General features: G+C 38.4%; 1 protein-coding gene across 1 annotated transcript in view; it reads right to left on the bottom strand.

Annotated features, from left to right (window-relative positions):
* SCAI (suppressor of cancer cell invasion) overlaps nt 1-17144 on the bottom strand; it is a 96461-nt gene that overhangs the window by 31022 nt on the left and 48295 nt on the right. The window contains exons 4-6 of the mRNA XM_054584390.1: nt 4550-4645; nt 3896-3982; nt 2385-2483 (exon numbers count right to left, since the gene is read on the bottom strand). Coding sequence (XP_054440365.1) covers nt 2385-2483; nt 3896-3982; nt 4550-4645 — 282 coding nt within the window. The remainder of the gene's footprint in view (nt 1-2384; nt 2484-3895; nt 3983-4549; nt 4646-17144) is intronic.

Below are 17144 nucleotides of genomic sequence, written 5' to 3'. Positions count from 1 at the left end.
GTGACGTGACCGGGAATTGAACCAGCAACGTTTCAGTGCATGGGCCAGTGCTCAATGCACTGAGCCACACCAGCCAGGGCTGACATCATGATCTTTTTACGAAGTTCTTGTGGCACTCCCGAGCGGCAGCCTGTCCAGCCTGCCAGGCCCACCGCTTGTAAGACACCAAATCTTTACACATTTGCCAGAGAAACTCTTTTTCCAGGTGGCTCAATGCAACATCACCCCCCAACCTCTCTGTACTCGGGCACTTTAACTTCTCCACATCTAACTCTGATCAGGGTCAGGTCACAGTCAGGGTTTGCCACTCCTAGGACAAGTGATTATGGGGTTATGTCTCCCTTTACTAAACAGGACGGGCCCGTGGAATGACAATGTGAGAGCTGACTGCTTAGTGACAGGCAGTTACCTTGGTGATTGCTAGAATGCACCATTCTTCCTGGCACTGACATAATCCTAAGGGTACTGAGACAGTGCAGAGAGAACTTGCCCCTTTGAGGAGAGATTTTTGCCTTTCACAGCAACTGTGATATTGTGTAATACTTTCTTATTTAGTTTGAATCTACTGGCTGTTGACTATAGGAGCTGTCGCCCATTGCTACCCTGACTGGCCCCCTTGCCCTACTGAGAAACAAACAATGCAGCAACTGAACAAAGTCCTCCCAGAGAACAAGGTCAAAATTTCAGATTGCCCCTTGATTCTAATTTAGTGCCTTTAAGGCAAGGGATTTTGACTTTGTGGTTCCAAGTGATCCTACCCCTGCACGCCTGCCCTGGTGGAGGAGGCGGCATGGAAAGCGGTTAACGAGCGGCATTCGCTGTTAGGGTAGGAAAGGATTTCCACAAATCCAACTGTTGGGTTTTAAGCCAAGGGGCTTAAAGCCAATTTTCCTTTTGACAAATTAGAAAAGCTTAAAATAGTTTTTTGCTGATAAAATGTTACATTTTGCATGTCCTTAGAGATAAATTTATCTCTAAGAATCAAGACAAATTGTACAACATAAATGCAAAAAAGGGGGAGTTGAAGGAAATATATCTGTAGTGAATCTGAGTAAAGCAAATCATTAAGTCTAAAGGAAAAGTAACGGATGGAACTCTTGATAGAAGAATGAAATAAGGCAAGGACACAAAGACTTCAGCATCTACATACCTCACTCGCACCAAACAAACTCCTTCAGACAAGTTCGAACAAGACTCGCAAGGGCATGAAGGGGATTTACAAGAGCGGGGCTTTCCAAAAAATGTTGCTGTAGAGCTGGAAAGCTTACGACAGCCAACCACAGAGTGTTCTCTTGAAAAACAGGTCAAAACTGTGTTTTTTTCTAGTGCTAAGAAAATATATTCTTTTCACTATATAACAACTGTGAGCTCTGGGAGTTGGTGGTAGAGAGAACATTCACATCTTCTAGTCCTGAACTTTCTCTTCCACCAATTCTTAGAATGCTAGCAATAAAGATTCTCCAGCAGACCCCTGATTTCTTCCACAACCCCACCCTCATCTGGAATTAACAACATCGCCATCTACTTGCACCGCAAAGGTGCCTGTAACTCCCATGAGAAGACAACTGTTTGAAACACTTGTACACCTTCTTTTCTTTTTTCTTTTCCCAGCCAAGTACTGACCACACTGCCACATATGTAAGTGCTCAAAAGATTACTGTTGGGAATTAATAAGTTCCACCAGATTTTTTTTCCCTAACACTTGCATAACAGTATTTGGGTTTATAAAATAAAATCCAACAGCTTAGCGCCTTTTCTTTCGTCCTCCATGGATGCTGTCAACAGGCCTTTGAATGTATATGAATTCAGAGTACTGGGGCTAAAAAGAACCAAGGTTATTAGCAAAGGCTCACTCTGGAGTTGTTTCTTTTCTTTTTTTATATTTTACTTAATTATTTTCAGAGAGAGGGGAAGGAAGGGAGGAAGAGAGAGAGAGAAATATCAGTGTGTGGTTGCCTCTCGCATGCCCCTTACTGGGGACCTGGCCTACAACCCAGGCATGTGCCCTGACTGGGAATCAAACCAGCAACCCTGTGGTTTATAGTCCGGCGCTCAATCCACTGAGCCACACCAGCCAGGGCTGGAGTTGTTTCTTTTCAATGAAACTCTGTGACCCCAAGCTCTTATACAGAAGTGAGCCATCCCTCCTCTGTGCTCTGGCTCTACGCTGGTACTGCGACATCTGTTACAACATCTGTAATATTTATAGCTCTTAGGTAACATATCTGTATGCTTAAGAAGCCCTAGCACATAGTAGGCACTCCGTAAGACCCATTAAATGAATATAAGTTATAAACAAATGTATGTTTCTGCATTATTTGCACACAAACTAAAAATGTTAAGTGTTTTACTTTCTTGTCTCAAAAAACATACGAGGTGCATACCTGTCCTCTTTATTGACTTGAGAATAATATGATCTCTGTCTGATTGCAGAATAGAAGGAGAAAGCCTCATTCAGATAGCTGGTCTCAGATGTGCGTAAGCTATGAGGAAAAAAAAAATCTTTCAATTGGACACTCTCTCAAATTCTCCACCATGATCAATACTTGTTCCATTATCCCTCTATTCCTCTACATGAGGGGAAGGGAATGGCTGTCCTAAATTTGATCAGCAAAGCAATATTCATATCACCCCTAAAATGTGCAAAAATAGTAATAACGATAATTAAAAAATACCTCCCCACTGCTCCCAAGCCTTTTGGATGGCAATCCAAAGTACACATTATTCTCATTCTTCGAAGGGACTCTCCAAACAGCATTCCACCAAGTAAAACTTTCCACCTGGGACAGACCCTTCATGACCTCTCCCAAATCCACACAGAGTTGCTTGTCTTTTGACTCATTTCTTTCATTCTTTTTTCTCACTGGAGTCAGAAATGGACTAATCCATATTAATTTCCAGAGGATGCTGATAAATTAGGTTCTTTGTTTAAAGAACTGGGTCAAAGAGGTGAAGGGACTGATTAAGAAGTACAAATTGATAGCTACAGAGTAGTCATGGGGACGTGAAGTACAGCATAGAAATGTGGTCAATAATACTGTAGTGACTATGTGTGGCACCAGGTGGGTACTGGAAATATCAGACGGAATGCTTTGTAAGTATACGATTGTCTAATCACTAGGCCGTACACCTAAAACCAATACAAAATATTACTGAAGGAAAACTGTAATTGAAAAATTAAAAAATAAATTAATGAAAATATTTTAAAAAACATCTCTAGTTTTACAGAGGACTTCTTAAGAAAACACGCTATCCAAGAGAGTGATTTTAATGGTGGAAATTTTGGGTGACAAGCCAAAGAACAGGAAGAGGAAGGTATTTCTGGCCTATCGGGATCCAAGCCTTTTTATGGGACACCTGATGTCGTTTCAGGATAATGAGATTTAGAGTCCTAAAGGAGTTCTCTTCTTTCCTTGACTCCTGAGTGGGACTATACAGATGCTGTTGCTCTAAGGATTTAATCAGAATTATCCTTATCTACTCCATGTAACCCTTTTAGACATATCCAACAAGTATGAGTTGTAAAATATCCTCCTGAAAACCACTTATTCAAACATACAAATTTATGGTATGTCCCTGCAGAGTATTGAGATTTGAGTGAAGCCATTAAGAATACAAACTCACTTATCTAGTACCAAGATCATACTCCTTTAAGTTATAAATGAGTCTGACCAAATGAACTGTTTGGAAGGTGAGCCTTTGAAGCAAATAATGTTACTTTGATTATGGAAGGTCATTTCATAATGCTGTCTTGAACAATATGATCTAAATTATAAAGGTTCCGTTTGTAACTCCTTAGTTTTCCCTCCAATCAAATAAGTACATCATGCATACTTCTGCATGCTGTGCGTAAATCAGGACAAAGCTTGATTTTTTCCATATGCGATTCACTTACTAATAATGGTAGTATAGCTGCCCAATCTTAGAAGCAATTTCCCCTATTTGCCACCGCTTCAAGCCATACCGATTATCCAAGACTTGTCTGTTTTATATAGAAAATAAGAAAATAGAAATAAGAGACTATAAATTTCAAAAATAACCAAATCTGTAAACTTAACAGGATAAAATAACACCCAATTCAGCATGAAATTTTAAATTCAGGAATTCAAATTCATGAATTTTTCATGAGTTTTCAACATAATCATTCAATTAAATTCAAAGAGCATTTCTAAAATGTCTATTTAAAGTAAGTTGAAATATAAAAAGAAACTTCTTTGAGCTACATTCATGAATATTAGAAGCAACACCCCCAAATAGTTTTGGCCAATAAACAACACCTATTCTAGAAGGAAACCATGAATCAATACAAGCTATGTTAGACTTAATCTGAACCATTTCAGATATTTATAGTCTTTAAAAATCCAATAAGAGCATTACATTTTAAAACCTTAAGTAAGCAATAAAAAAATCAATTTGTTTTCATTTGGGCCATGCAGATAAAATATATTAAGATGTACCCAGAAATAAAAAGCACCAAGGTAGTAAAGGTCAAGACTGTGATTCACAGAACATGGAGCTTCACTCTCCTTTAACTATAAAATTCCTTTACCGATGCTGCTGCTGGAACTTCCAGAGTTTGGTGTAAACATCAAAAGTTCTTCCAAAATAGGACTGCCACTGCTTCTGCCCGTACTGTGGCAAATCTCTGTAAGAGCAAACACACATACATTAATTTTAAATCTCTCATGCTATTTGGAAACTACGTCTTCTGGTGGTACAAACTGGACAGATTGAAAGCATTTGTATTCAGGCTTTCTTTCTTTAAAAAAAAGTTACCATTTTTGGAGCAAAAGAGCTCTATAACAAGGGTCCAGGGCACGCTCTTTTCTGTTCTTCCTCTACCTTTGCCAGCTCATTCCTAGTCTCCCATGAGGTTTCTGGCACTCTCTTCCCTGTCCTGAGGATCTTACTCATGCTCACTTATACAGCGATAACTTCCAACAGTTTACCTTCAGCTAAGAATTCAGCACTTTGAAAAATGAATGCACAGGTGGTATTGTCCTTAACAATTCTACCCCCGCCCTTCCTATAGGTGAACAGATAGCCACCTCTCCTTGAGCCTGATGGCTATAGCACGTCCCTAAGACACAACACTTCCCCACCACGCAGACACTGGGACTGGCCATATAACTTGCTTAGGCCAAAGAAATAGAATTGTAAATTATCTACACCACGTCTGAGAAGCAGATTTGAGAGGTATTACATGGGTCAGCATTTTCACTTTTCCCTCTGACCTAAGACCAGGATAGGGCTGCTTATGTAAGACACATTTCACGGAGCCTCAGAATGGCAGACAACCATGGGTGACATGGGAGCTAGAAATCTCTACTGTAGGGAGGCACTGAAATTGTGGAGTGCTTACCACAGCCTTACTTAGGGAAAACCAGGAGAAAGCCTGGTACCAGGAGGGGGTTACTGCCATAACAAACACATTACATATGTGAGACTGGCATGGGGACTGAGTGGCAAGTCACAGTTACTGAAGACTGGAAAAATGATGACACATAACACGGCGGCCGGGCTGCATTTGCCGGCAGTAACTTGGAAAGCAGATAATGTGATTAATGAACTTGTGGATTCAAAGGAAGAAGAGACAGTATGCTACTAACTGTACTTAACAAAATACAAGAGATGAACTAAGAGAAAATCCCCAAATTACAGAACTTGAAATATATAACAGTTTCTAACGCTTAAGTGTAAAAAATATAATTTGAGAAATGTTAGCTTAAGACTGTGTCTCATCCTCAGGAAACCTCTTCATAAAAACCTGTGAATAAACATAAGGAGAAAGGCTCCAAATATATCCTTTCAGTAGGACAAAACAGATCAGGGAAATGAACCTAAGGATTTTGTTGTCTTGTGGAATTCTGATAAGCTCAAGGTAACCATAATAAATAAAGTCTATGAGAGAGGGGGGGAGGAGAGGGGGGGAGGAGACAGAAAGAGAGAGAGAGAGAGGTCTCAAAATATCATGGGTATGGCCATTGGTTCTTGGAGGCTAACCTGGACCAAACAGATAAAGAGTCAACCAAGTCTCGTGAGAGTTACACTGCCAAAGACAATTGTTTTATAAAGGAACAATAATCTTATTTATTGATTACAACGTGGAGCACTTCTTATCCCACTCTGTGACTTGTCTTCTCATTCTTACTGATTTTTTTTTGAGTACTTATCAAACATATCAATCTTAATCATTATGTTTAATGCTTTTAATATCTTTTTAAAGCAATTCACCCATACAATAATGCAGTCTTTTTAAAGATCTATAGCATTGGCTTTCAAACTTACCTCCTTAATATAATCAAAAACAAATTCTATCTGATTTTTAAAAATATCTTTCTGGCTAACATGATAGAACTACCACTGCAGTCATCAATTTTCCCTTATGTTTGTGTCTCAGCTCTTTGTTATACCCCACAGGTCTGCTTTTCTATTTCCTTATTAACATTCTGTTAATTAGCTTTATTAATAAGTCTGTCATGTTTCTTCTTTTCCAGGACTGCCCTGGCTATTCTTGGTCCCTGGTGCTTGCATATGAATTTTAAAATTAGCTTATCGAAAGTCTAAAAACAAACCCTAATCGTAGACTTCTAATAAGGACTGAATAAGTCAAATATCCACTTTGGGAATTAACTTTTTAAAAATAATTTTTATGTCAATAGTATCCTTTTCCATTTATGTTCAAAATATTGCCACTAAATTAATTTTACAACTTTTTCCATAAAGGTCATTTTATCACTTTTGTGAAAGGTATCTCTATTTATTAAGTTATGTCTTTAAAATATTTTTACGGTGGAAGGTTTCAAACACACACAAAAGTGGAGAAGAGCACAAAGAACCCTCATGCATCATTACCAGCCCCCAGGTGATACACTCAGGGCCAATCCCTTCCACTGGGGTTACCGGATAAACTAGTGTTTTTGTTTTGGGGCTCTCTGCTCTTCCCCATCAGTCCAATTGTCTATCTCTGTGCTAATACCACTGTCTAAACCCATACCTTTATGATCACCACAAGCACCATTTGCAATTAAGGAAAGATGTGCAGGCTACATTTTAGAATAAACCCCCATACCCCAACTGTCTACCAAAATACCTAAAACAGAGAAAACCAATGTTTAGTAGTAAAAGAAGAGACTTTTAACATATAAATTCTCTCATTTAGCCCTACTTTAACTTTCAAGTATACAAGAAATCCTTTATTTACGTCACAAAACTAATTAAGTTGAATGGTCTTGATACACTGTACAATTTTATGGAAATATGAGGAAGCAGTTTATATTGTTTGGTTGTTTTGGAGGGAGGGATGCATATCCTTCCAGATTTTATACATAAACAGTATTAATATAAACTTTTTCACTTACTATATTATTAGGAGTTTCTTTATTTTAATATATACACGTGTAGTACTGTGTATAATTCACAAACATGTTTGGGATTAGAAAAAAAAGACCACATGTATACACACAAACCTGCTATATATGTTTTTATTTACCTGATGAAGGAGATAGCTACAGAGCAGAAAGACATGCAGCTCCGGTTTGTGTAGCTTTGCTCATGCACCAGTGGGGTGTCATGCCTCGGAGTTTGGCAAGATGTATGCTGAAGACACGGAGCGGAAGGGGGAAACCTGGTACTGCATATAATTCTATCAGGTGCTAACTGCTATGAAAGCCAGAGAAAGTATTGTGAAATATGATCTGTACAATCAAGGAGCTTATCATTAGGTAGATAGAAAAGACTAACACATGTACAGAAAAAGAGAAAAAATAGCACATAAGTACTCAATTATATGGTACTGAGTAAAAGTAGAGTGTGGAAAAGAGATTCGCTGAGGGCTTAAGGGAAAGCTGCATCAAGATCGATTTGGATATGCAAAAGAGAAAGAAGAGATCATCAGAGAGAGAGCTGAATAAGACGTTTAAGACCAAAAAAAGGCAGGATAATGCTACTTCCGGTCAAGATGGAGGTGCAGGTAAACATATTTCGCCTCCTTGTGCAACCACAGAAATAATTACAGCTAGACCTCAAAACAAGTAACACGCAGAACCATCAGAAAAATTGCGCTGTATGGAGTCCAACAACCAAGGATTTAAAGAAGCCTCATTCATCCAGATGGGCAGGGAGAGGCAGGGATGCGGTGTGCCGTGGAGAGGCTGCAGTGGCAAAACAGGTGGTCCTATGCTCACATGTGGTGGATAAAAATCAGGAGAGATACCTTGGGAGTGAGCACTCCCAGCCCCAGGCCAGGCCACACGGCTCAGGGTTCTAGCACCAGGAAGATAAATCTCCACAACTTCTGGCTATAAAAACGAGTGGGGGCTGGAGCAGCAGAAGAAACTGCCAGATTTTCAGGAGACTCCAATTAAAGGGCCCAAATGGACTTAGAACATACACAAATCCACCCACTCTGGGAACAGCTAGAAGGGTGCCGGTCACACAGAGTGCCTGGCAACACCTCCAGAAGCCAGGCAGTGGCACTGTCCCCTCTCTGAACCCTCCCCGCACATAAAGCCACAAAGCAGTGAAGTGGGCTACCCTGCCCTACTGATTACCTAAGGCTTCACCCCACACAATTTACAGGTGCCTTTTCTACAATAGGCCATGCTACTAAGACAGAGAGTCAAAGCAGCTGTACCTAATATACAGAAGCAAACACAGGGAAGCTGCCATATTGAGGAGACAAAGAAACATGGCTCAAATGAAAGAACAGAACAGAGCGCCAGAAAAAGAACAAACCGAAATGGAGGGAACCAACCTCTCAGATACAGAGTTCAAAACACTGGTGATCAAGATGCTCAAAGAACTCAGTGAGTACAGCAACAGCATCAAAAAGACCCAGGAAGAAATGAAGGTTACACTAAGTGAAATAAAGAAAACTCTACAAGGAACCAATAGTGGAGGGGAAGAAGCCAGGATTCAAATCAACGATTTGGAACGTACAGAAGAAATAAGCATTCAGCCAGAACAGCAAGGGAAAAAAAAAAGAATAAAAAAAAAATACAGATAGCAAAAGGTGCCTCTGGGACATCTCCAAATATACCAACATCTGAATCATAGGGGTGCCAGAAGGAGAAGAGGAAGAGCAAGAAATTTAAACACTTAAAAAAATAATGGAGGAAGACTTCCCTAACTTGGTGAAAGAAATAGACACACAAGCACACAAAGCACAGAGTGTCCTAAACAAGTTGGACCCAAAGGGAACCACACCAAGACACATCAAAATTAAAATGCCAAAGGTTAAAAACAAAGAGAGAATCTTAAAAGCAACAAGAAAAAAGCAGAGAGTTACATACAAGGCATTCCCATAAAACTGTCAGCTGATTTTTCAAAAAACCTTTGCAGGCAGAAGGGACTGGCAAGAATTATTCAAAGTGATGAAAAGATTACTCTATCAACCAAAGCTCTTGTGGAAGGGCAGATAAAGTGCTTTCTAGACAAGGTAAAGCTAAAGGAGTTCATCATCACCAAGCCATTATTACTTGAAATGTTAAAGGGACATTTAAGAAAAAGAAGATCAAAACTATGAACATTAAAAGGGCAACAAATTCACAACTATCAACAAGTGAATCTAAAAAAACTAAGCAAACCACCAGAACAGGAACAGAATCATAGAAATGGAGATCATTTAGAGGGTTATCAGTGAGGAGGGGGATAGAGGGAGAATGGGATAAAAGGTGCAGGGATTAAGAAGCATAACTGGTAGGTACAAAATAGGGGATGTTAAGAATAGTATAGGAAACGGAGAAGCTAAAGAACTTATATGCATGACCAATAGGCATGAACTAAGCAGGGAGGGGAGTGCTGGAAGGAATGGGGGTCCCAGGCATGGGGTCAGGCAAAGGGGGAAAAATTGGGACAACTTTAATAGCATAATCAATAAAATATAATTAAAAAAATAAAGAAAAAGAGGCAATTATAAGCTAATAAAACTGTAGCACAAGTCTCAGCCAGACCTCACTCCTGCAACTGTGCACAGACAATTGTGGTGGCCTCCCTCAAATATCCAGCAGTTAGTTGCCTAGCTGGCAGGTAGGGTGCTGGGTCATGTGTTGTTCATCATCCAACAACCTAGCATGGCTCTATTTATGTGAGGTTGGTGGCAAGGATCCCAAGAGCAGCAAAAGAGAGGACAGCTCAAATGTGCATTTTTCGTTTCAAGTCTCTGCAACATGTTTCTATGGTCCCATTGGCCAAAGCAAATACTATGGCCAAGCCCGGAGTCAGTGTGAGAGGGACAACTTGTGGACATGGATGTAGGGAAAGGAATAACTTTTACAAACAATCTATCACAGAGATCTTATGTCTCATTTTTTCTTTTTGAATTTTGAAAATAATAAAATAAATAATGTCTTGGAAAACAAATGTACTAATAGCATGTAAAACAAGAAGTAAAAAATACCATATTGCTTCTCCCCTCAATTCTAGTCCCAAGAAATAAACCCCATTGAGATTGTATTTTCTACGCCTGGCTGGTGTGGCTCAGTGGACTGAGCGCCAGCCTGTAAATCCAAAGGTTGCCAGTTCAATTCCTGGTCAGGGCATGGGCCCGGGGTTACGAGCCAGGTCCCTAGCTGGGGGCATGTAACCGATCGATGTATCTCTCACACATTGATGCTTCTCTCCTTCTTTCTTCTTCTCTTCCCCTCACTCTAAAAGTAAATAAATAAAATCTTTAAAAAATGTATTTTCTATGAATATTATGTGAGTTTTTGTATTCTTTCTATGTGAGTTTTTTTATTATTTTAAATAAGGGGATCAAACAACATATAATGTTTTATAACATGCTTTTTTAATTTATATATATATCATTTTCTTTAATACATATAGAATTATATCAATATTTACTATGTACAATGTAGTATACAATGAATCACTTTTACCCATCCCTCCTGACGAACATTTATATTGCTTCCAGTTTTTCCCTGTTATAAATATGCTGCAATAAACATCATACTTAACAGACTTGAATAGTTCTGTGATATGAGTAAAAGGTAAATCTCTCTAAGTAGAATTGATGAGTGAAAAGAAGATTCTTATTCCTATACCAAATATTAAGAAAATGAGTAAAAAAGCAAAATATTTTCCTACCCCAACTTTTCAGGCACACATTAGAAGAATGAGCTAGTAATTGCATTTTTTAATCCATTTCCATTATCCTTGTGAAAGGCAGAAACTCATTTCAGATTACAGAAATAGGTTAACTGTAGGTACTAGTTTCCACATTTACTGCAAGTTCTCATCATTTTTATGTCTCCATGGATCTCTAGTGAGAGGCTGCATTAGGAAGAACTAATCAGGTATTTAAAAATGGAAGCTGCTGCTATAATCTTTAAAACTCTTATCAAGTGGCTACTGACAGGAAGACTGTACTATTATATAAAAGCATTAGGCAGCAAAATCACCTTCATGAGGACTGACAACTCTTGGGTGCTTCTTTAAAGATATTGTGTCGAGTCTTTAGGCAAATTTTCAAGGAAGCATTTGCCTGCAGATTCCTTTAGTTTCCAAATCTGACAGATTTAATAAACTTCAGTCATACATCTTGGTAAGAGAGAAAACAGAACTAGAACTCAGTGTTTTATGACTACATTAACTCCAGACAGTCAATGAAAGCATTTTGAGGGAAGGGAATTTTGCATGAGGGCTAAAAGCACATTAAAGGTGATCTAAAAGGCTAGAACAAGGTTCCTGACAGTGAGTAATAATATACAAATATTTTCTGATTTATAGCTATAAACAATTCTGGCTAAATTCTATATGCTATGAACAATATTGCCTAAATTCTATACTATTTTTCTCAAAAGAACTTAGAAAATCTACCACCCCAGTCTAAAGACTCATTATAAAGATAGCAATTTCTTTTCTTTTAATTTAATCCTCACCTGAAAATATGTGTATTGATTATAGCAGAGAGAAAGAGAGAGATCAACGTAAGAGAGAAACATCAATTGGTTGCCTCCGTACACACCGGGACCAGGGACCGCACCTGCAACCTTTTGGTGTAGGGGACAAAGCTCCAACCAACCAAGCCAACAACCAGGGCACAATTCCTTTCTTGAAATAGGGTTTAAATTTTTTCTTAACTTCCTAAAAGGATAAGCCTTATGATTACCTTTTTCCTAATGAGACGTATCATAAAGGCTAATATTAAAAAAAAAAAAACCACTGTAATATGATTAGAGTCTAAAATTAAGGTACTATATAAAGAGTTTTAGATAAATTCCTCTACTATTCAGAGCTTTTAAACTCTGGTTTTAAACTCTGAATATATCATTTGGTCATTACTACTGTCAGAAGAGATGGGAAATTAATGGTCCATAGAATTAAATTAAATGGGGCTCTGTGAATTATCCTGTTAGCTGAATGACCTTATATTTCACATCTTGCAAAGGCACCTGTGTTATAAATTCACTGCTCATATTCTTTTTCCAAGGCTTTGGAGGAAATTGAAAGTATGACACTCATCTCCTTTTTTTAAAATCCTCAACTCAACAAAAGTTGGGAGACTATCGCAGGACTAAGTGTAGTGCAAATTGTTAAACTTGACTCTCCGAGATGTCTCACATGTAATGTTGCAATGTCAAAACTTAGGAACTTTCTCCCAAGCTTCTACAATTCAACCCCCTTTGCTAAGTTGAACTAGGTAAGATCATTGATGCCTACCCAGCACCTCAGATCATGAGTATATTTGGAGACAGGGCCTGTAAAGAGATAATTAAGTCAAAATGAGGTCTTTACAGTGGGCCCTAATGCAGTTTGATTCATGTCTTTAAAAGGAGGAGATTAGGACACACAGAGGGACTGCCCATGAGGACAGAGGAAGAAAATGGCCATCTACAAGCCAAGGAGAAAGGCCTCAGAAAGAACAAGCCCTGCCAACGCCTTGATCTTGAACTTCTAGCCTCTAGATCTGAGACAGTAAATTTCTGTTGTTTAAGCCACCGCAGTCTGTGAAAGTTAGTCATGGCAGTTGGAACAAGCTAATACAGTAAGTAATAAGGTACCCCTCAAACGCCAAAGTACAGGTGGGTGGGGACACATCACCAACTGCCAAGACCTGCAGGCTGTCAACATCTGTACAGGCAGAGAAAGAAGAAATAAACGGGACATGTGATGGACCTGTGCAGAAGAGAACTCCAAAAGAGCCAATGCAAATTCACTGGACAGCACACTGGCCCATTCTGAGAACAGAAGCTAAAAGCTGGATGGACTTTACCTGACCTAATAGCCAAGTATGGCTATGGAGTACTTGAAATGTGGCTAATCTGAACTGAAATGTGTGTTAAGTGTGAAACATTTGGTGTACTCCAAAGACTTAGTATGAAAAAAAAACAGAATGTAAAAAGATCTCAGTAATTTTTCTGTATTTAACATGTAATCACATGTTAAAATAAAGCATTTTGGATATAATGAATAGATCAAATAAAATACATTATTAAAATTAGTTTCACTTGTTTTCTTTTTACATTTTTAAAAACCTAGCTGCTAGGAAATTTTTAATTATATTTGTGACTCACATTAAACTTTCATTAGTTAATGCTTCTTCTCTAGATCACTCTGGGGGTGGCCTACCTCAAATTCAAGGGCAATTCTTCCCAGTGGACAGCCATAGGAAATGAAAGCATATAGCACAAGCTGGTACAATAGCTTAGGGTATTATTTCTGAGTAACATATACCTTACTATAACTAGTTTGTGTAACTTGCCTCTAGGAAAGCATTAATTTTTTGAAGGAGGAGAAGGAAGGAAGGAGGGGAAGAAAAAGGAACCAGAGAAGGTAAGGGAGAGGAGGGAGCAAACTGGTAATTTCTCAGAGATCCTTTCCTATTTAGGAGCCAGGGCTTCCTAAAAATGGGCTTTTAAAGGAAGTACTGTAGGTTATTTCTTCTTTAATATGAAATATTGGGAGCATATTTAATAAAAATAATTTCTGCAATGACTTTAATTGAAGACCATTACACTTCATATTGGTGTACATCTCTACAAATAATATACATTCACGGGCTCCAACGCTTATCTTGGCTTTGTGTATTTGCTCCTTTGGAGTCAAATAATTAGTGATTTGGAGGCCTCTACTGCTTTAAAGCACCAAAAATCATGGGTATTGGTGGTAGACACAACTGTGTATTTCAAATACGTGTCTCAAGATGCTGCCTTATATAATCCCATCAAGTATTCCATTCTGCTTCGTCACCATGGTAACCAGAACCCTGCGAGCACTTGGGCTTTGATCATTTTTCTAACAGTATTCAAAGCTATTTCTAACACTTCATTACTACTGTAACTACATGCAAGAGCTATTATAAGCATAATACCATTCATTCTATCCATTTCTCACTCTCTAGACTATGTTTCCTTACATAGTAAGTGGAAGGAAGTTTATTTATTATGCATATATTATCAGAAGGTAAGTTCAGTCAAGAAAAATACTCTGTCAAGACATTCACAGCTGGGAAATTGAAAAGGCTCTGGCAACTTAGGTAAATGGCTTAATATAAGGTGAAAATACACACCTTTAAGAGTAAAGAGAAAATTTATTATATCCGAATAAGACATTATATAGAAACTCTGAGGCACTGAATTGCACTCTCACTCTGTTGAAAAGTCCAGGTGCAAGGGAACATGAGGGGGTCGCCACATTCTATTTCTCTATCTAAGCACAAGCCACACGGATGTGTTCAGTCTGTGAAAAGGTACACTTATGTGTACCTTTCTGCAAGTACATTACACTGCAATAGTAAGTTTAATCACCAGTTTGTGAAGTCAAGAAAGAAAGAGAAAACACAAAGAAGAGCTAGCCAAAAGATGAGTGCAAACAATGCAAGGGACGCCCAGAAAGAAGGACCAATGTGAAAAGCGGACGCCGTTCCAGCTGGATTCCCACTTTACCCCATTTCTCCAAGTTCCAGCGCTGCTCCAGACCACTACCAATGTACTTCCTGTTCTCTCTGAGCACTGTGATCTTGTTTTCTACACTGATCAACACAAATATAAAGGGGGGAGGCAATCAAAAAAAACAAAAACTTTTTAAAATTATTCCCAAAGAAATCTCTATTTCAAAAGAAATGCACAAAAACTATCGACATTTGAAAGGAGAAAGGTGTTTAATTTATGTACTCAAGGAGCTTTGGAAAGGGAGCTGGAGAGTAATACGGAGCACCTCATATGCCCCTCCCACCCCCCACCACAGGCAACTCTATCACAGACCTGCAGAACTGATAAGTAGTGGCCTTTCCAATCAAGAACTAGTACTGAACAACACATTCATTTATATAAACAAGCACAGAAAATACACAGTTCACATGCACCAGACACTGTGAGAAAGTCAGTCCCCCAGAAGAAAGAGACCAAAGTGGGCACTAAGAGTAAACAGTCCCCACTTAAATAGATATATTTAAAACAGAATTTTTGATTTAAAAAAAAACATGGTTTAAAACATATTGTTTTTACAATTTGTTTTTTTCATTTAAGTACATATCATGAGCAACTTTTCATTTATATCTTTATCAAAATCTTTTTTAATAGTCCTATCACACGAAGGGGGTACCCGAAAAATACGGAATTATCTTTTGGAGGGTAGGCCCCCTTTAGTACAGGCTTCCCCCACTACAAAAGTGTTCTAGGAACCCATCTGTATCAGTGTACGAGCTGGGATTGTTGTGAGAAGCTGCATGCGCTTCGGTGAATTTTTTTGAAGACTCTTTCAATGACTGCCTATTTCATGATGGGTGAATTATGAGTGCACCTGCCCACACTGTGCTGAGTGTTCAGCTTTTGACCAAAAAACAGCAGGACCCCTGTGCCCAACCCTCCCTTTTCACTGATCTCTCCCTGATCAACTTTTGTTTCCCTGGATGAAAAAAAGTCTTCAAAAGGAAATGTTTTGCCATTGTGGAATGGAGGAGGTGAAACCAACAAAAAACAGCAGAAGCACTAAAAGGTATCAAAATTGAGAGTCAAAACTGTTTTGAGCAGTGGGAGAAAATGACTCAATAGGTGTATTGCATCAAATGAAGGGTACTTTCAAGGTGACTGAAGTTTAACCATGTAAGAATAAATATGCTTTTTTGAATAATTAAGTTCCAGTTTTTTGGGGGGTCCCCCCTTGTTCTGTGTGTGTATGTGTGTGCGTGTGTGTGTGCATACATGTAACAAATTTTCTTTTAAAGTGAAAAGAAAAAGTCAAAATACTAACCTCTCAGTAAACTATAGACCTGCAATGTCATTAGCCACCCCCTTCTCAAAAACCCAAAAGCAATCACAGAAAATATATACTTACTCAACACAAATATATACTTTCATAGAAATAATTGAGCCCATTGAAACTGAAGACTGCCCTTCACATAATACACTAAAAATAAATCCCTGATGGATTTGTTTACCTAGTCTTCTAGGTTAAAACTTATCAATAATCCTGGTTGGTGTGGTTCAGTGGATTGAGCATCAGCCTATGAACCGAAAGGCTGCTGGTTCAATTTCTGGTCAGGACACATGCCTGGGTTGAGAGCTGGGTCCCCAGTGTGGGGTGTGCAAGAGGCAACCAGTCGATGTCTCTCTCGCACAGTAGTATTTCTCTCCCTCTTTTCCTCCCTCCTCCCTCTCTCTATAAAAATAAATAAAATCTAAAAAAAAATTAAAAAATTTATCATTATTAGTACTGTCAAATTTTAAAGTAGCATTTTAGGAAGGTATATTCCACATCTGTGAAGCAATCAATATGTTACTATAGCAAATACTGCTTTCCAGGTAGTGATCTATATATCCAAGTTATACATATGTACCAACAGAATTACTGACTTAACAAAGCAGAGAAATTTCAAGTTAGTGGGACCTATGTTTTTATCTATTGAAATTCCGGAGAACAAGAGTTAAAAGAATTAATATTTTATTGGCATATAATTGACATATAACACATTAGTTTCAGGTATACAACATAATGTTTTGTATATGAATATACTGCAAAATAATCACCACAATAAAGTCTACTTAACATCCATCACCATACGTAGCTACAAAATTATTTTTTCTTGTGATGAGGACTTTTAAGATCTACTTTCTTAGAAACTTTCAAATACACAACACAGTACTATTAATTACAGTCACCATGCTGTACTATGACTTACTGATTTTTAGGCTGGAAGTTCA

The sequence above is a fragment of the Pteronotus mesoamericanus genome, unplaced genomic scaffold (genome assembly GCF_021234165.1).
Source record: "Pteronotus mesoamericanus isolate MK-2021 breed Mesoamerican mustached bat unplaced genomic scaffold, CSHL_Meso_final contig_78, whole genome shotgun sequence".
Classification (NCBI taxonomy): domain Eukaryota; kingdom Metazoa; phylum Chordata; class Mammalia; order Chiroptera; family Mormoopidae; genus Pteronotus; species Pteronotus mesoamericanus.
The sequence above is the reverse complement of the archived record's forward strand: the minus strand, read 5'-3'. Positions and strand labels throughout refer to the sequence as shown.